The sequence below is a fragment of the Bison bison genome, unplaced genomic scaffold, assembly GCF_000754665.1.
Source record: "Bison bison bison isolate TAMUID 2011002044 unplaced genomic scaffold, Bison_UMD1.0 scf7180017864460, whole genome shotgun sequence".
Taxonomy (NCBI): domain Eukaryota; kingdom Metazoa; phylum Chordata; class Mammalia; order Artiodactyla; family Bovidae; genus Bison; species Bison bison.
This window is the reverse complement of record NW_011495022.1, coordinates 3,389,455-3,411,157: the sequence shown is the minus strand read 5'-3', so window position 1 is coordinate 3,411,157 and position 21,703 is coordinate 3,389,455. Positions and strand designations below refer to the sequence as shown.

Sequence of the window (21,703 nt, the reverse complement as noted above, 5' to 3'; positions counted from 1 at the left end):
GCATACATCTTTGATCATTTTCTTTGGGTAAGTTCCCAGAGTTTGAATTGTTGGATCAAGCATGTTTTTATGTCTTTGGACCCTTATAGCCAAGTTGCTCTTTAGAAATCTTGTGCCATTTGACAATCTTACTAGCACTATGAGAATGTTTATTTTACTAGACCTTTTATTTATGTTTTTGTCATATAATTTTATATTTCTTTGTTAGTAAATGTAAACTTTTAAAATGTCCTATTGGCAATTTTTCTTTTTATTGTGTAAATAGTTTATTTACATCCTTTGTTCATTTCCTTCAACAATACATACTCTATTTTTATTTATCACATCCTAACAATGTGTTGGGTTTTACCTAACCATTTCTGAGTCAGATCTGAGGAACATATTTTGATTGACTCTCTCCCGACAATGATTTTCTCACATGTGTGAGACATATCTCACACATCTCTCTCCTCCTCTTTTTAACTCAGTCACATCTCCCTCTTCATCCCAATTTTGGTATGATCAGAATTAATACTTCATTCTTTTCTACTGAGTGGATAAAGTAGATAAGTTGAAGGTGGGAATAAGACAAGAATAAATCTTTTCTTAGAATGCTAAGCATGTAAATAATGCTTGACATGCATAATAGTGCTTCATAAATGTTAAATGAGTGAAAGAATGAACCCATTAAAATATGATCATTGCATATTTTTCCTGTTCTTTAGTTCTTTACCACATGGACAACCCTAGAGTAACTTTGGTTTAAAGAAATTGTTTTTCAATTTTAAGACTGTGAATATTCCTAGACCAATAACAATCTTAGAATATTTTTTCCCTCTTTTAAAGTTACATAAAATTTATTTTTAGTCTAATAATTACTAAAAGATATTAGAATTCTGAAGGGAATCACCATTTGTCACTTAAACCAATATTTTAAAAATAGTGTTTTATATAAATATATAGGGTGTGTGTACCCACACAAACAACATTCACTGACAGACATCTAGAATTTACATCATGCATTGTATTAAACAGGTGGTTCATATAAAAATGGTAACACCTAGAGGTATAATAGAAAAAAGCTGTCAAGGACCTCGAATGTCAACAGGCCCTGATATCCATCACTTCATCATGGGATCTGAAGGTAAATATAACTGCAAATTTATTATGAAAAAATACAGGTTAGTGATTCAACTTTGTAAAAATTTGTGATATTGTGATATCAGATTTTTGAAAGAAAGACATGTTTTGTATATTTAAAGAAAGGTGTTTTTTTAAGTTTTATTACTTTAATTTAGTACTTCATAAATTTTTATTATGAGAACATCTTATTAAACTTTCTCCTGCATTTTGCTTTTTTATGGTTTTAGAACCAGCTTAGTCCTTTTGGTGTTATTTTATTTTTCTTTTAGAAATATATTTTAGAAATATATTTTCTTTTAGAAATATATTTTTCTTTTTGAATCAGTTTTAGCAGGAGTAGTTGTTAGGGTTTAAAATGGTTTGCTATAATATTTTATGGTGTGATATTTTCTAATCTCTGAATTATCAAGAAGAAAGGATTAATAAAGTATTATCTTATTGTCTTTTGTCTTTCTATAATTTTATCTTTTGTTATTTGCTACTTGGTGTTTTAAGAAGTGGAATTTAAAATTCTCATCTCTTCAAACTTCTTGGTCTTTTATTTTTTTCGCTTAAGTCATGTCCTTTGCTTGGTTACTTAATACTGGGTAGGTTAGAATATAGTTTTTCATTTTATGCAAAACATTTAATTTCTGTATCTATCAGAAAAAACCAAAAACTAACCTTCCTTCTGGTTTGCAAACTGTTATGTAGGCACTGAATTTTATGGGTAAGGTGAAGTTAGGCATATTTTTCAGTTCTTAGGATGGTAGAGGGGGATAGTTATCCTTTAAATTTAGAGAAATAAAGTGTTTCTGTATTACCAGAGGAACTCATTAGTAATGTCAGAAGGTAGTACAAGTTGTCAAAAAGATTTTCAAAACATATAGCTATATTCATGGATAAAAGAGCACTTATAATAAGGGTTTTTAGGGCATAATTCTAACTTCTGATGGTAGCAGCAAGGAAAAAATTACAAATTATGTGTCTTAGTAATATACTGAAAGTCACCTATTAAGTTATGATGACCAATGGTAATAGCCTAGATATTTTTCATGATAATTAGTGACAAACTTTTGTCAAGGTATTTCACCAATTTACTCTTACTCTTTTTCTAGCAAACAGGTCAGTGTACTGTTAGATGGAAAAACAGAACTGCAGTTTTGACGAGAAAAACAAAATGTTAAATTCCTTTAAAATAATAGAGTTCTCTAAAAAGTATAATTTTTGGAACTTCTCATATTAATGCATCATCTAAGAGTTAACTGAAAAAAATACAACTTTCTCCCATTAAATGTCAAATTGAATAATAGGTATTAAAACTGATAATTATTAGTTTTACTGTTGGTATATAGATAGTTGGAGTCAACCCTATAAATTATCTTTTCAAGTAACCACATCAGACATTTTTTTCTTCCATCAATTAGCATTTTAAAAATTCTGATTGCTAGGTACTGTGCTGGAACACTCAAGGACACAAGTAATAATTGACCATTATTAATAGAATAAGATAAATTCTATGATAGACATAAACAGAAGAGAAATACAGACAAAGGTCATATAGATGGGAGCTTAGGCAGATTTCCTTTGAGGGGTTGTGCCTAAAATGGTCCTTCAAGAGTGATAAGGAGGAAATAATTCTAGACAGTTGCAGGAATAGGTGGGGAGGGAGTTGCCCTGCAGAGAGAACTGCATGTGAGCAGATTTACAAGTGAGAAAGTGCTGTGTCTGCCTTGTGAAGGTGCCAGGTTTTCAGTACAACTGGAACATAAGATTTAATTTTAGGGTGGAGTGGACTGTAGATTAGGGTGGAGTGGTAAGGATTACAGGGCGATTACAAGAGATAATCTGGTCTTTTATCCCTTTTAAAATAGTTTGAACTTTATCCAAAACACTGGGCTGCCTCGTACCTCAATAGTAAATTATTATATGAATTTAAGGAGAGCAAACTTATAATAAACTGTATATCTTTGCTTACTTTTTAAAAAGCATATGTACTAGGGTACATTACTGTATTTAAATGAGATTTTATTATAAAGATCCATGCAGAATGCCATACTGATTTAAGAGCATGAACTGTGAAATCTTTCAGACTTGAATTTTAGTCCTGGTTTCACCACTTATATTTTTGTGACTGTGTAAATTAGGTGATTCTCTGTGCCCAATGTCCTCAGCTGTAAAATGGGGATAATAAAAGTATCTGTATTCATAAGCCTTTTGGGAGGGTCAGATGAGATTATGCCACACAGTTTATAAGCAGATAGTAAGTACTCAGAAAATGTTAAATTTATTACTATTGTGGCTCTTCATTATTTTTGCATCAGTGATCTTTGTAAGTATATTTGTGGTCCCTGGTCACCATTTCTGTATGTATGTGAATATAGAGTCATCTTACTATAGGCCAGGAGACAGCTTGATTGAGAAGGTAAACTTCTGTGAAATCATATTCTTTAACAGTACTGTGCTTTCTGCTATTTTGAACTATCTCATAACCTCCTGCCTTAAATTTGAATCATACACTTTTCCTTGAGCTTTAGAAAGTATTTTCTTTTGCTGTAGTTAAATCATTTGATGACAGCCTTGAAAACATTATGTTTGTGTTAGTTGCTCAGTTGTATCCGACTCTTTGCGACCCCATGGACTGTGGCCCGCCAGGCTCCTCTGTCCATGGAATTCTCCAAGCAGGAATTCTGGATTGGGTTGTCATTCCCTTCTCCAGATCTTCCCAACCCAGGGATCAAACCCGGTCTCCTACACTGCAGGCAGATTCTTTACAGTCCGAGCCATGAGGGAAGTCATCTGATGACAACCTTGAAAGCATTACTGTTATAAAAAACCTATTTCCCCCTATCCTACTAAGTTCCACATGTGACTAACCAAGTTAAGTTTAATGTTTTTGTCTTGTTTTGTGTTATGAATTTTTCATAATTATTTTTTGGATAAGCAGCTTCCTCCCATTTTATACATTATATAAATTGATCAATATAATTAAAAATATAATAAAGCATTTGAAATGTTTTTTATTCTTTTCCTATATATGGAATTTACTAGTAATTTATAATGACTTGCTCTTTTATTTGAAAAATGGCTTAAAAGCACATTTTTATTTTTTAACTCATTGCCCACCCTTGTTTTAGTCTTTGCTCTAAAATGAAATGGATGAAATACTTACTGTTGGTTCTTCTGTGTCACTTTACTTCATCTTTTGGTTAAATAAAGCTCATCTTTTAGTAGATTTCCTCAGGAAAGGCACATTTGTATATCCCATGAGTTCTGGAATCTTAACTATTTTCTGTGGCCTTGATACTTGCATGACAGTTTGAGTGACTTTCATGGGTCACACATTTCTTTCCTTGTTTAAATACTATACCACTGTTGCTTTGGTTTTCTGTGCTGTTTTGAGGAATCTGATGCCAATTCTCTTGCCTTTTTGCCTAGAGGCACTGAGAGTGGTGGTGGTGGTGGTGTTGTTTTTCATTAAAGTTTATGTTACTTTTGCTCTGGTATCCAGGGGACCCTTTCTGTGTGTATATGCTGGTCTTCTTTTATTTCTGTAAAGGTTTTTGGGGGACTGTAGTGTTGAGTAGTAGGATTTTGGAGCACATTTCCCCCTTCCCTGCAGTGTTTTGATTTTTCTTTTGCAGGGATACCAATTATATGTTTGTCTGAGTTTCTTTGCTTGTTTGCCATTTCAGCCATGATTTTGCAAACTTCTCCCCTCAACTTCTTTCTTAATATCATTTTCATTCACTTGGTTATTTTCTTGCTTTTCTTCAATGCCCTCTATTAAGTTTTCATTTGAGTCTATTGTTTTTCCTCCTTGTAACCTAGTCTTCATTTTTGTTGTTCTGTTTCTTCCCTGAATTTGGTCATCTTTTATTTCATTTCTTCTTGTTTTTTGTCCATTTATGTTTTTAGTGTTTATATTTCTAATTCAAGTGTTTTTTTATATCCTCAAATGCTTATTTGACAATATTGAATTGAGTTTGAAAAGTTGTGTTACGGTTTTCTCCAGGATTGTTGTTTGTTTTGTTGGCGGCGGTGGAGGGGGGGGTGGGGGGGGTGCGGCGGCAATCTCATCAGTGGAAAAGCTTTTATTTGCATTTTCTGACCTTTCGTAGTAGTTTTGTTTGGGTTTGGTTTGCTTTTTCTCTGTTCCTGTTTATTGCCTGGAAAGCCCCCTACTTTGAGTGTTCTGTTCTGTCACTTATATTCTCTTTTGTGCTGTTTGCTTCAGGAATGGTGGTGTTTTTAGCCATGACATATCTTGTTTTTTATTTCTTTCAGATCTTTAATTTTTCTCCTAATTTTAGTCTTTCCCTTCACTACCTTGTCTCCAAGGAGTACTACACTACTTTCAGTTGATGCTTCTTTGAAAATACTTCCCCTGCTTCTCCAAGGGTATCATTTCTGGTTCCATCTTCACACCCCTCCAGGGTTATGGAGAGCCAGGGTTATAGATTAGATTACCAAGATTTATATAGTATTCGGGTTTATTGTTGCACTTTTTCTTTCTGGGGTTGATTTTGTGTCTGCCTCCTTTAAGTCCTCTGCTGCTTTTATTCTTTCTCAAGGAGTCTTAACGAGTCTTTCTTAAAGAGTCTTTCTTGAGTCTTCTAACCCTCCTCAACCACCACTCCTCACCCCTTACTCACTTTCTACTTGTAGCAGCTGGAAGATTGTAAAAGGTCTGTTGGAATTTTTACTTTTTATCTATACTTAGGAATAATTTGAAGATTATAGTATATTTTGTCTCCTTTTAATACTAAAGTATCTGTCCTGTGTGGTTTTCTTTGTTTTCCTTATTGATTTTCATGTTGAGGGTGGGGAGGAGTAGATTGAGAATCAAATGACTACCATTTTTCTCAGTCCTGAAGTCATCTGAAGGTATATTTTCAAATTATGAAAGATTTTATTTACTTCAAGCAAATACTTGCATTTTTATTAGATAGTAGTTGAAGCTTTCAGTTTTCTTAACATTATGTTTGAAACTGTAAAACAGGAAATTCTTAAATTTACAGCAGCATACTTTTATTGAAAAAGAAAAGTGAATGACATCTATGATGTCACTTAGCTATGGAGTTGTTTACAATTATATAAAATGGGTATAAAATATTACTATAATGTGCAAATAATCAAGTGATAGATAATCTTAAGTAGTTTTATATCATTCCACTGACATAAAATTCCCAGAGCAAAAGAATCAATAAATAATAAAGCTCAATAAAATAATCAGTAAGCCTAACAGAAATGAGCCTTTTGATGAAGTGAATTTAGATGTAAACTGTTTTAATTGGATTAATTTGAATATAGATCTGTGTGGAAGAACTGCCCTGAGTCAGAGTGCATTGGGGACTTGAATGGAGTTTCCTTTTAAAGTGGGGACCCCTTCAACCCCTACCTCCTGCTGCAGAACTCATAGCTAAATAGTTGCACAGACATGCCTTGGTCATTTCATTAATCTTGCAACAGTGCAAAGTCTCATTTTACTAATTTTTATTTTTTAATCTTACTTAGTGTTACAGTGGGTTTTACTGCTTTAGAGTACCTACTATACATATGAGGCAATACAGCTGTACAGAAATTTAGGGCATGGTCACTGCTTACCTAATACCTAGAATTTTGATGTAAAATTAGAATTTTAAAGTTTGCTAATGTTTTGTATGTGTGTGTGTAAACTTTTTGAGCAAGTAATTACATGTACATAACTCCGTGTTTAAAAAGATGACTCTGAAGTTTCCTTTGTTTTATTGAGATAGAATTTACACACTTCACCCATTTAAATTTTACAAAATTTACCCATTTAAAATGTATCCCTTAGAAGGGATAGTTCCTAGGGTTAGTGTTTGAGATTTTTTTCTGAGCTTAGGAGAGGTTCTTCCCACTGTTCCCCCTGGTTTTACTGAACAATAATTGACATGTATCACTGCATAAGTTTAAAGTGTACAGCATGATGGTTTGATTTACATGTATTGTGAAATGATTACCATAGTAGGTTTAGTTAACATCCATCATCTCATATAGATAACAACAAAAAGAAAAGGAAAAAGAAAACTTGTCTTTGTAATAACTCTGGATCTACTTTCCAAACAACTTTCCTGTATATCATACAGCAGTGTTAACTGTGGTCCTTATGTTGTACATTACATTCCTGATACTTATTTATCTTATAACTGAAACTTTATACCTTTTGACCACTTCAATTCTTTCTTTTCCTGCCCTCGGTAACCATAAATCTGATGTCTTTTCTATAAGTTTGCTGTATGTTTATTGTTTATTTTTATTAGATTCCACATGCAAGTGAGATCATATCTATTTTTAATTCAGGTATTAAACAGGCCAATCTTGCAGAGCTGTTGTGATTTACAAATCAAAATAGGTTTGTATTTGCTGTCTGAGTAGGAAATCATTTGTATGTGTGACAAGCATAATGTTGTATAATATAGTTTACTTTTTGTGGATTCATAGTAGTTTTTAACCTTGTATTATGTATTGATATTTTAGGTATATTATAAATTTATTGGAATCATTGTTTCTTGTGATATTTTTAACATTTCTAGTGTTATAATTAAGTTCTACAATTTCAGATTTCCCTTTTGTTCTTTGTTTCATGATTCTCAGAGAATTTACTTAATATTATTAGAAATAATTTATATCATTTGTACATTAGAAAGCACTGATTTGAAAAGCTTGGCTTTTTGAATACATTATTTTTAACCATGGTTATTCAAATATTTTAGCATAGATGTTTAAATCATATAGTTATATTTAACTTGTTTTTTTCCTCTCTGATTTGTCCTCCACTCCTCTGTGTGATAAAGAAAAGGACATATGTTTCATTAATGATCCTCTTGTGCTAGCTATTTATGATAACTGATAACTTTTTTGTCTCTGAAATATTTGGGGTTTTTGTTCGTTTGTTTCTTTTTAGGACATCTGAATACTGTCTTTGTCTTTTCTTTTTATGAATTCTTAGGGAAAAAAGGCAAAGTGTGATAGTCTAATTTCTTCTGTCATCTTAAATGACATAGAAAATGTCATCTTAAATTCTCATAGAAAATTAGGTTCTTTTTGCCCCAGTAAATTGTCATAATAAAAATAGGCTCAAATATCAAAATATACCTTTGTTTGAATGCATATGAGGTATGCAAACCTGTTGCTTTTAAGATTTTTAAAAAAATTTTAACAGGTTTTATACTTTAAAAACTATTTTAAATTGACCTTCTTGGAGAAAGGTTGCCTTAAAATGTTTTAAAATATTTATACATAACTAAGAAAAATGTATTCCAAAGACCTCTTTTAAGAAATTATAAAATTTGCTTAGTTGTTTTTCTAGGAAGACTTGAGTAGCCATTATTCCCCATATAGAATAGATTAAATAGATTTAAATATGAGTAATAGAATAAATTATTAGAAAAAATAGATAAAATAATTTTAAATATGATTTAGAAAATTGGCATGTGATATATTGGATATTCCCCCTTCTTTTTCAGGAACTCTTGGTGTGATAACAGAAGCTACAATAAAAATCAGACCAATTCCTGAATACCAAAAGTATGGCTCAGTAGCTTTCCCTAATTTTGAACAAGGAGTAGCCTGTTTAAGAGAAATTGCAAAACAGGTAAAAACAAAAACAAAACCCCACCCATATATTATATTTTAAAAATTCTATTGCATAATTGATTTTGCTATGTCACATATAATCTTCATATTTAGTTGTGTTATATTTGTGGTTTTTACCCAGTTCTGTATGGAAAGGTAATGTTGTAAAATCATTCCTTTCAGTTCAGTTGCTATTTCTTTCCGTAATTATACACCTATTTCTTGATTTAAAGAATGCTATTTGATTTTAAGCCAAGGTAAGGTATGTACCTGGGTTGACGGCTTCAAATGATTCTGCCTTTTATTGAATGTTTTCTCAGGTTATTTTTGGGTAAGATATTTTGTGATTAATTGAAGTAATGTTGCATTTTTCTTAAATTAAGATATTTATTGAAATTAAAATAAATGGCTGAATATCAATAGCCCCCAAAAATAGAAATTAAATATATGTAATCAAACTTCATCAGTTCTTAGAATGTACTGCTACTAGGCCTTACTTGTTTATAATATTACCTAAGCTGTATCTTAAGTAACATAGTATAGTATATAGGAATATAACATATTTAGATATAAGCTAAGAAGAATTCCCACTTTCTCCTTTTTTGAAAAAAGGAATATATTGTCAAGGAATATATTGTTTTGAGTAAATGATGCCAAGTAATCTTATTTCTGTGTTATATGTATTATTTTGGAAATTCTTGCATTTCTTTAGATATTTGGTCAATGGTTTGAGCTATAATGATTTGTGAAAAAATTTTATTTCAACATTTCCTAGCAGGGAGAAGGTCCAGCCTCTTCTTGCTTTCTCTGAACTCATAGAATTCTTTAATACTTCCCGTCAGCTATACCCACTTGAATTTTGAGTGCAAGGGAGCTCTCTTATGTGTGTGAGAGAGAGATATATATAGGTCAGCTTCCTGGTATCCAGAATAGGATGGAGGGAGGATCTGATGAGGAAAAGGAGTGGTATCTGGCAAGTGCTCCATATTCATTGTGGACTTCATAAGGTACTGGACCTTACCTTCCTATCATCCCAAGAGAACCAAACCACTATTAATGTTTTAAAGAAATAAAATAAGTTAAAAAAATGTTATATTTCCCCACATATTTACCATTGCCAGTGTTCTTTTTCCATTCACTCAATCTTGTCTTCTGAGACAGTCGTTCTTAGAATTTCCCACTTTAAAAAGTCCAACTGTGTGATCACCTAATCTAACAGTTGACAAGGGTAATTTTTATAATCCCTGGTAGCTTCAGTTGCTTGTTGTTGGATTTCTTCTTCTCTCCTCAAGATTTAGCCATAGGCTGCTTGATGTTGGTTGTCTTACCCTTAGGTGAAGGGAGAGTTTTAAAAGAAGCGTGTGTAGTCTTGGAGTGAACATTCTTGAACTCGTAGTGGGTTACTTTGGTGATGTTAACGCAGAGGTGAATGTTGTTGAAATGCTTACATAAGAGCTCCTAATTCATTCAGACTTCAAGGATATTATGTTATGGTCAGAGAGCTAAAATATATAAGTATTATGCTATGTTTACTAAAATAATGAGATGGCAATAATATTTATTATAAGTGAAATTATCGAGTAGAGGAGTGGAAATAAGTTTAAGAATAAATATTTGAGCACGGAGCAGTAAAGTTCTGTGTTCTGATAACTTGTTGCTAAAACCTTCCATCACTTAAAGGCCAAGGCCATCTTTAAATTTAAGATACCCCAGGTATTAAGAAGCAAAAGAAGTGCTTGAAGAGCCTTATGGTTTTTTTGCTTGTGAATTCATACCTAGAAGAATGGGAAACTAGGGGGTTTTTGTTATTCTTTATTTTTAAGAAAATAACCATAAATTCACCATTAAAAATCAAAATAAAATAAAATGTTTTCCATAAATAGATTGTATTTTCTGATTAATTTCAAATCTTCCTTAGTGAGATTTTTTTTTATTCTAATGTTTTTACTTTGTACTGTAGTTTATTCTTTGCGTTAAGTACTTTAATTTATATTCACTTTTCATCTTACTCAAGCTTGACTATATCCCCTCCAAGAAGAGCTTTATTATTAAAGATACAGTCTATATTGTCTCTCTCATTCAGATTTTCAGTGATATGTTTTTAACTGGCCATTGTTGCCTGTTGCCTCCATTTTTTTTTGGTAAAGTAACTATGGATGCCAAATTAGATTTTTAAAAATAATTATAGAATTTATGAAATTAGTCAAATTTGTTTGTATTTTCAATAAAAGATTTTAATGAGGTTACACTCTATGTTGGCCAGCTCCACCCCTCACAATGTCTCCACTCTGCAGAACACAGATTTAGTAGACTTATCTTCGGAATAGAAGTAGACGTATTTTATGCTTGAGTGCTCTATTGCTTTTCCATATTACAAATACTTAAATGTAATTCTGTCTTAGGTTTCATTAATGAGAAATGGTGTACAAATTTGTCAAAATCCTGAACTTTTAATTTCACTAAAATTGGAAGTTAATTAAACATAAATAGTTGGTGGAATTTGATGCAGTTTTTGTTACAATTTAATATATTCCTGATAGAAAGTAACAGATAAAAGCCACTTGGGCTAATAAAAGGCAGGTGGTGAGGTTTTTCTTCATCATTGAGTAAGTCAGTAAAAATTGCTCTTTAAAAAAAAAAATTGCTTGGGTATTCACAATATGACCATAATCTAAATTCACTATAGAAAACTATATTGGAGGTATCTCTCTCTCCCTCTCCCTCTCCCTCTCTCTCTCTCGGGATAAATAAAGGTGATGGTTGATTGAAATGTTCTTTCCACTCTAAAGTTTTAATAATTTTGTTCTGTATAATTAGTAATAGCAATTTTTAGAGACAAAAATACTGTGTAACTGGAAAGCTTGCCTTACTTGAAACTGATTGAAAAGCCTAGATAGGTATTTCATTCTCAAATATTGCTCTTATGAATGAAACAACGGCTGAGAGTAGTCAATGGGATTTGGAGATATTCCACTATTTGGAGAACCTGCATTTTTACTCTTGTTATACTGCACATATAGAGGGACATTAATATCTATCTGCCTTTCCTGGAAATGAGTAAGTGTATTATGGTTTACACACATTTTATATTAGTTTATAGAGTATGCAAACTGCATGTGTCAGGAATAGTACTGTATGCTGCCCTGCCTTGTAACAGTATTTTCACACAGAAAAAGTGAGAAAATGATCAGGTTTTGGCACTAGTCATTCAATTTGTGATTGGAAAGTTCAGTTGATAGCAAGAGAACTAAGATCCATTAAAATAGATGGTACATGGTTTACAATTGTGCCAAATTCTTGATTGAATAATGAGTTGGCTACTTGTAATTCCTCACTGTCATTTCATAGCATTTCCATTTTTGCACTGTTTGCAGACTCAAGTTGCATTTGAAATGGGAAACTGTATGTTGGTTGAGTATCTTTTGGAAAGGAGTGGACGTGATTGTTCACAAATAGCCAAGTGCGCTCTGTGTATATTTTTTATCACTATTCTTACTGAAGGAAATGAATTAAGCAACTTTATACTGGCAGCAGCAGGATTCTATTAAGGTCGCTCATCTGATCTTTGTCCATGGGAGGAATTGCCCTCTTGCAGTACTTCAGTGCCTTGTGAGGAGCTAGAAAGGAAGATTTAGTGTAAGATTAATGTGATTCTGCCTCATAAGTGGCAGTCCAGTAGAATCTCCAGCTTTACTCAGTAGATGGATAAGTGGCTTTTACGATTTTCTCAGAGAATAGATTTCCTACAGTAGCCTCTCAAGGGGGGAAAGTTGTGTTTTTTAATCAGAATATTAGTGTCATGTGATATTTTTCTGTTTTGTTTTAAAATGACAAGTATCTTTTTACAAGATGTGAAGGGAACACTGAGTGTTGAAACAAGTTCAAAAGCAGTTTTTAAAGTTTGGGATCTTCCCCCCATCCCCTGCCAATAAAAACTTAAGCATACCTCATGATATTGAGAGAGGACCAGTTTGTTTCATTATGAGGAAGCATTGTGTGTGTGTGCATGGATTAGTACGAATTCCTCCGAAAACTATTTCTCAGTATCAGAACTAGGTTTTTAGAATTACAGATTAAAAGATAGCTTTTTTTTTTTTCCTTTTGAGGATGGTGGCGTTTTCTACCTGCCATCACTTTTATTTTAAACAATTTTAAACTGATAGTATTTTTTTCTAGTGAATTTATACTGTAATTTCATAAGATATACATCATTCTTTTCTAACACTTCAGACTGTTAAATTCTGAATTGTTCTGTTTTCAACTTGATTTATCCTGTAGGGGTTCAAATAAATTGAAAGGAGTTAGGTTCAGCACTTAACACTGTAAAACATTTAAAGCTTATTTATATTCAGTGATAATTCTTAGAAGATGGTTACATATAGAAAATGAGATTGTTATTTTAAATCGTTTTTTTGATGTCATGTTTTTGTCCTTCTGAAGCAGAGAGAATAACCTAGCAAAATGCTTGGTTAACTGGAGTTTTTATTGTGTGATCCAGCAAAATGTATCAAACTTGAGGATAGTTAGGAGACATGCTGTAATCACTACACTGTTGCTAAACTGCAGATGTAAAGTTACCACCAGGAGACTGTTTGGCATTAACTTTTGGCCTTTCCCTTAACTAACTGGAAGGAGATATCTATCTTGCATTATGCATTTGTTTCATTCTTTAAAACCAAGAGATAATTCTCTTGTTAAAAGAGTTCTTGTTTACAATGTAGACTCCTAGCTGGAAGCCTGTATATCATTTCCAACAGGACTAACCAGTTTACCAGTAGCCTTAAATATTGCATGGTTTCATCTGTGGTGTCAGTTCTGATACATTAGTCAGAGGAAGAAATAATTTTGTCTACATTTTAAGCTTTTATACCTAGGAATTTGTATTTAAGAGAATTCTCTTCTTTATATATCCTTGTTTGAACTTATAAAAATTAATGTATTGATTATGTGCATGCAAAGTCACTTCAGTCGTATCTGACTATGTGACCCGTGGACTGTAGCCTGCCAGGCTCCTCTGTCCATGGGATTCTCCAGGCAAGAATACTGGAGTGGATTGCCATTTCCTTTTCCAGGGGATCTTCCCAATATATTATTTAAATTAATATTAATTATTTTATTGTGAGTTTTTCTGTGAGAGAGTATGCTTTTAACTTTATTTCTAACACAGTACAGTTGATATTATGTAAATTAAACAGACATAGTTCCTGTCTTGTAATAGTCACCAAAGGTAAAATTTTCTGTATTTGATAAAATTTTCTGTACTTAAATGTTTCTATAACTGTGTTCAAGGGGTTTGGTATTGAAGCATTAACTTCTGATATAGTGTGGATTAGCAGACTATCTCCAGAATAGTTTTAAGGCTCAGGAACTTGGGCCATTCTAGAGTCTATACTGGGCTTCCCTGGTGGCTCAGAGGTTAAAGCATCTGCCTGCAATGCAGGAGACCTGGGTTCGATCCCTGGGTCGGGAAGATCCCTGGAGAAGGAAATGGCAACCCACTCCAGTATTCTTGCCTGGAGAATCCCATGGACGGAGGAGCCTGGAGGGCTACAGTCCACGGGGTCCCAAAGAGTGGGACATGACTGAGCGACTTCACGTTCACTTTCAGAATCTATACTGAACGTTTGATTTACTCCTTGGAGGAAAAAACCTTTTCGGTTCAAAGGATTCATTTTTTAACCTTGATACCAGTGCTTTATTTTATAGTTTATGAAGTTAGAAGAAATCATGTAGACAAATGAAACTTGTTAATACTGAATTTCTTTAGCTGGTAACTAGTAAACTAAGATACCTCTTCTAACAGAATGTCTCATCTGAAGTGCAAGTTCTGTTTTTCCTTGTGACAAGGAAGAAATACGACTTAGTTCCTTGAAAACAAAATTTGCAGAAAACTTTTGATGTATTTCTTACAGGGACTATTTTTCAGAAAAAATGGTTAGATTGAGAAAGAGTTTGCTTTTTAAGTTGTCGGGAATTCTGTTAAATAAGATTAGAGTGGTTGTTTTTTTTTTTTATTTTTCAAGTTATATATTCAAGTAAATTCCTGGTTGTAGCATCATTAAAGGGAAGAAGTTGCCAGCAACTGGACTTAGTGAATCTTATACCCATGCTTTGAAGTCAGGTTATTTATTTCTTCTTTGCTTAGATACAACAAAGATATGGATATTTCTTTGTTAGTCCATACTGGGTTTCCTGTATCTTTTTAGACTATTTACTAAGGATAAAGTACAGATCAGGTGTCATAGACATGAGTTTGAGCAAACTCCGGGAGATAGTGAAGGACAGGGAAGCCTGGTATGCTGCATGCAGTCTGTGGGGTCACAAAGAGTTGGACTCGACTTAGGTACTGAACAACAACAGGTGTCATGAGAGATTTTAGTCAGAGCGCATTTATCATAATAAGAATGAAATCAGTTTATTTCATTAATTCCACTTAAAGTAAGCCGTTTTTGTTTGAGTGTTCCTTAAGTGCCCTGAATGTATCATTTACCCAACATTAAAGTTACTTGGGGAAAATATTCCCTCTCAGGTTAGTTCTGATCACCTACCACCAGGGGTCACTTTAACTCAAGGACCCCTTTTCTTCTTGCCTTGTCTATGGAATATTCTAGCAGAGTGTAATTGAATAGCATGAGTATGGACTTAGACCTCAAATTCTCAAAATCATCGGAATTTATGATGTCTTTAACTATTAAAGGAGATGTTTTGAGTTTTTCTTAACTTACCAAAGTAGTTGTATAGCAATTGAAACATAATCCAGTCTTAACTATAGATATAGTAACTCAGCTTGCATGTTGTTCTTTAAGAATAGTAATACTGTTTTGCTCTTTTGATTACAAGCACTTCTATTTAATTAGGATGTCATGATTTAAAATGTTTTGATTTAAAATTCTAAGAAACTTTTCCTCCTTTGTAGTTTTAGAATGCTGAATAGTGATTTACAAATTATCAATTGCCAGAGAATCTAAAGTAGTCTTGCTATGTTTTAATCTGAGTGTCTTTGCTTATGAGAATTTACTTGTGACAATAACTGAAAAACTCTATTCACTGACTTTTTTAAAAAATTTGCCACTGTTAAAACATGAGATTTAATAAAGCTATTGGTTTGATTTTGATAACTAAAAAAAAAAAAACACTTGAAATTGAATTTAGTATTTATCATTCAAAAAGCTTTCTTTAGCTTTTTATTCTTTTGGATAGTATTAGTCTGCAACCATTCACTTTGCTTCAGTATGAATAGGAACCGTGGATGACTGACTAGTTTATATGACTCAGCTGTCAAGTTAAAATCATGTTTAGGATAATTGAATATCACTTGCTATATGTAGCAAGTACCCTGAAACAAGTTTCGTACTATTTTTTTTCAACTTTTTAATTTGAAAATTTTAAGCATACAGAAACTTTGAAAGAATTTCAAAGTTGCAGTGACCACCTGTATATTCATCTAATATATACAAAAAATACTAACTCTTTGCTCTGTTTTATATACTTGTGTATTTTTCCCTGACCATTTGAAATTAAGTTGCATTATGACATTTGGCTTCTGAATACTTTAGCATATGTCTTCTGAAAATAAAGGTGTTCTTATGTCATGTCTAGGAAGATCAGCAATAATTTTTTCCTTGTATTTTTTATTAATTTTTAAATCTCTATATAAATTTTAAAGATTGCTTTCCATTATAGCTCTTACAAAGCATTGGCTATATTCCCATGTTATACATCCAATGTGTCCTTGAACCTATCTTACGCAGTAGTTTGTGCCTCCCACTTCTCCACCTCTTTTTCACCTCCTCCCAGCTGATAACCACTAATTTGTTCTCTATTATGAGTCCAGAAGTAATTTCTTAATCCCATCTAGTGTTATTCTATAATCAATTATTCCAGTTGTCCCCAAAATGTATTTTGTGGTTAGTCTTTTCAAACTAAGATTTCATCAAGGCCTACATATCATATTTTAGTTGTTTGAGATTGAATTCCACTAGTTTACTATAAATGTAATATATTAATCCTTTTTTCATTTTCTGATATATGTGTGCCTATGTGGGGTGTTTTCATTATTAACACCTGCTATAAATACAGGTGGAATAGAATCTGGGTGGCAGTAAGAGGTAGAACTTACAGGTCATTGGTAGGAGTTTAAAAGTTTTCTTTTTTTTAATAAAACTGAGTTCTTTCTTACATTTTACTGGTGTGCTTAAGCCTAAACATATAAATATGTATGTTAAGTGATATTCTGTTTCTTTTATGAAGAAAAGAAATTTTGTCTCCTCAGGTTTTGTATGTTTTATTCAAAGTTGATGTGCCTGTTTTAATAAAAACATTTCAGGAAAATTGATTTTCCTTCAGTAGTTTGGAAACTGGTAATGTTTTTAGAAGCACTAACTCAACTACAAAGATACCTTTATACCAAGATTTGAAAGTACTCAGATTGTAGATTTTTATTTTATAAATATTATACTTTATCAATACTACAAAATAGCAAATAAGTGGGTTTTCATGTAATTTTTCTTTCAAATATGACTTTAAAGCTCTGCGTGAAAGTGTGTTTACCTGTTATGTTTTATTGTTTGAGGCTATGTGGTTTATTTGAAATATTATTCATCTAGCAGTCAGAATATCTTGGTCCTAGTTCTACCTTACTCTTTTACAATCATCTAACCTCAGGCAAGTCTTTAATCCCTTTGGTTCTTATGTTCTCATCTGTAAAATGGCGGTAATATGAGTTCTGCTACTTTGACAAGGTTATTTCTTGTTTCTTATATCAAATAAAGACATGAAAGTGGCTTGTACACAATAGGATTCTATAAAATGTAAGGCAATAGGTTATTGTTATGCTAAGTATATAAAATTACCTGGTATTGTTCGTTAGATTTGGCAGTGACTTTTTAAAAATATAGATTATATTATCCCTTTACTATCAAGGGCGAGTAAATAAATTATGCGTGCGTGCATGCTCAGTCGTGTCCAACTCTTTGCAACCCATGGACTGTAGATTGCCAGGCTCCTCAGTCCATTGGATTTTCCAGGCAAGAATACTGGAGTTGGTTGCCATTTCCTCCTCCAGGAGATTTTCCCAACCCAGGGATCAAATCTGCATCTCCTGTTTCTCCTGCATTGCTGGCAAATTCTTTACTGCTTAAGCCATAGGGGAAGTCTCGTGCATTGGTAGGCAGATTCTTCACCATCTGAGCCACCAGGGAAGTCCAATTAAATTATACAATGTCCAAAATAAGAACCTAACCATTTTGTTGTGTAAAATAAAATATATATTATGAATGGTTTTATAAAATTAAGTATTCGTTCAGTTAAAAGCACATAATCGCAAAAATGTTATAGCACAGTTAAGGTATAAAAGTTTTGTTCTTTCGAATGATTCTCATAAATTTTAACATTGTGTTAATACAAATTTATTGATAAATGTTATTCAGGAGATAAATGTTTAAAAACTCTGTCAGTCAAAATTTTGTAGTCTGAAAGCAGCTTCATTTAAAAAAATTTTTAGAATGTGTATGTATTTGTTTGTCTGCACTGGGTCTTAGATGTGGCATGCAGGATCTAGTTCCCTGACCAGGGATCAAACCCAGGCCCCAGGCATTGGGAGCATTGAGTCTTAGCCAGTGGACTACCAGGGAAGTCCCTGAAAGCAGCTTCTTGGTGGAAGTTTAACCATATTAAAAAGTTCCATAGAATATAAAAATCAAGTTTAGAGTGAAGCTCACTTTAGTTCTGTGGGAAAACTGTAGCTAATTTAAACCTTGTTAGTGTTTGTATGATAGCGTAGCATCACAGAATTTATATGAATATTTCCTTTTGTCATTTCTCTTTCCTGCAGCTTTCACTGTGTGTCTAGACTAACATAACACTGGTGTAGATATCTTAGATACATAATATTATGCTTCAGATTTTGTTGCTGTTTTCATCCAGGTAACCTTGAAAGAATTCTGGACATTGAGAGTTTTTCTATTTAAAATGAATAGAAACAAGTCCTAGAGTTATCTATGAAGACATCACAGTTAAATTTTTAAAGTAGTTTGCCTCACATAAACACCGCCGTCTCTCTCATTTTAGCAGAGTATACGAGTCTAATGACACATTATAGTTCATAAATGGTATAATACTCTAGGCTTGATTTTAGTCCTATAAATTTTCTACTTTGTTTTAAAATAATCCACTCTGAAGCCTAATACTTGCGTTAGGTATAGCTATTTCCACAGGTCTTTTCTGAGCATTTAGCAGATGTTGCAAATAAAGATCTGGCAACATATGTATGTATGTATGCATTATATACATAAATTTCTCCTCTCCACATGTTTTATAGAAGCATTTAATGTTTTATTTGTTGTCATAAAATTATATAAAAAGTTAAGATTTTTTTCCTCATATGTATCTTTAGGAATTAAGCTCTTGATCTCAAATACAAAAAGGTGACTTTCATTTTCTAATTGTTTAGACTCTTTACCATATTAACTTTGTATCACATTTTTTTCTCTTTAAAACAGAGATGTGCTCCTGCATCTATTCGCCTAATGGACAACGAGCAGTTTCATTTTGGTGAGTAAGGAATGGTGCTTTTAAAATCAGCACTCTAAGCCACAAAAATTTATGAAACACCAGTTATGTGCCAGAAGGAAGACTTGAGTGCAGAGCTGGAAAAATAAATGTCATAGCTCCTAGTCTTCAGGAAGCTGTCAGTCTAATGAGGACAGATAATTATATAAATGAATAAGTGCAGGAGTACTAGATGATATGAAAGACTGTACTGAATACCCTGGGGTGCAAATGAAGTAGGTGGATCCTACTTGATTTTGCATAAGATTGGGGCAGAGAGCGGGGAAAGCCTTCTTGAAGGAGTCATGCTTAAACTAAATCTTAAAACGTGAATAAAAGTTTGCCTGAGACCATCTCTTCTTTCTTACCAAATTTTTCTTCACTTGTCAACTAAAAATATGGTATCATAAACCTCTGAAGTGTTTGAACTTCAGATCATTCAGTGTGACTCAAAAAGAGGCTAATGTGAGTGCGGTTACAGAAGATAAAGCCGAATGGGTAGACTAGGGCTTTGCAGGATAGATTTGGGTTTTCTCTTGTCCACAGAGGGAAATCTTTGTAGAGGGAATAGAATAAATCAGCTTTACATCTTAGAAAGCTCATTCTGTTAGCATTATGCAGAATGGATTAGAATGGTGCAAGTGTGGAGGAGGAGTTTAAAGGTTTAAAGAGGCAAATATTGAGGGCTAAACCTTGTTTAAGGCAGTAGCAATGGAGATGGAAAGTAAGGAATAGATTTTCCAAAGAACAGTTTGCCAACTGGATGTGGAATGTTAAATAAAGGGAAGCATTTAGGGCAACTCCTGATATCTGATTGATTGATTAATTGGATGCATTGAATAATAGTCTAGAAGAAGAAATGATGATTCTGGGAAAAAGACATTACAATGGGTTGTGTTTTAAGGTGCCCATGGGATATTTGGGTGGAGAATTCAGTAACAGTTAACCATGTTTCTCTTTCTTCCTATTTTGCTTGAAGTCTTAAACTTTCTAACACAATTCATTATCTTACCGATTTTAGTTTTATTGCTTTTGAGTTTTTCTATATGCTGAAATTTATTTTTTTATCTAATGTAGTATATTTATAAAACTTATTTATTTATGAAATTTAGTTTGGGATTTAAGTTTATAGAATTTAAGTACCCTCAAAATAGTCCTAGAATGATTGCTCAATAATAATTACTAGAGGCTGTTAGGCAGGCTTTTGTTTGGTCTAAGAGTAGCTTAAATTTTTATTTAGCGAAGAATGATTATCATAATTATATAGAAATTGAACTAAGGAATTCAGATTGACAACATAGAAAATGTTTTAAAATCATAAGTCACAGCTTTCATTTTTTTTTTCCTTTTTTCTTTAAATTGGAGGATAATTGCTTTACAATATTGTGTTGGTTCTGCCATGTATCAACATAAGTCAGCCATGGGTATACATATGTCCCCCTTCCTAAGTCACAGCTTTCATTTCTTTAAGTAAATTTCTTTCAGAATATCTGTACTACTGATAAAAGTTTAAGATAAATGTGTCCTATAAATGATGAAATTTAATATAATAATTAAATGAAAACTAAGCCACCTGTGTGTCTGGCTTGCATTCAGAGACCTAGGTATTAAGAGAACCATGTGTCTGTCTGATTGATAAGACTGTATTATCCATTTATATGCTAGTATTGTAGTAAACTGTTTTGGACATTGACCTTAGTAAAATTAATTATGTGGGCATATTTTATTTATAACTGAGACCTATCAGTTCAGTTCAGTTCAGTTGCTTAGTCGTGTCCAACTCTTTGCGACCCTCCCTGTCCATTACCAACTCCCGGAGTTCACTCAAACTCATGTCCATTGAGTCAATGATGCCATCCAGCCATCTCATCCTCTGTCGTCCCCTTCTCCTCCTGCCCCCAATCCCTCCCAGCATCAGAGTCTTTTCCAGTGAGTCAACTCTTCGCATGAGGTGGCCAAAGTACTGGAGTTTCAGCTTTAGCATCATTCCTTCCAAAGAACACCCAGGACTGACCTCCTTTAGAATGGACTGGTTGTATCTCTTTGCAGTCCAAGGGAATATCAAGAGTCTTCTCCAACACCACAGTTCAAAAGCATCAATTCTTCGGCGCTCAGCTTTCTTCACAGTCCAACTCTCACATCCATACATGAACACAGGAAAAACCATAGCCTTGACTAGATGGACCTTTGTTGGCAAATGTCTCTGCTTTTCAATATGCTATCTAGGTTGGTCATAACTTTCCTTCCAAGAAGTAAGCGTCTTTTAATTTCATGGCTGCAGTCACCATCTGCAGTGATTTTGGAACCCAAAAAAATAAAGTCTGTCACTGTTTCCACTGTTTCCCCATCTATTTCCCATGAAGTGATGGGCCCAGATGCCATGATCTTAGTTTTCTGAATGTTGAGCTTTAAGCCAACTTTTTCACTCTCCGCTTTCACTTTCATCAAGAGG

The 21,703-nt window shown here is 33.1% G+C and overlaps 1 protein-coding gene across 1 annotated transcript in view; it reads left to right on the top strand.

Moving 5' to 3' along the window:
* Positions 1-21,703, top strand: part of AGPS (alkylglycerone phosphate synthase) — a 130,361-nt gene that overhangs the window by 63,213 nt on the left and 45,445 nt on the right. Inside the window, 3 exon segments of the mRNA XM_010859774.1 lie at positions 1,015-1,123; positions 8,595-8,722; positions 19,203-19,254. Of these exon segments, the coding sequence (XP_010858076.1) occupies positions 1,015-1,123; positions 8,595-8,722; positions 19,203-19,254 (289 nt within the window).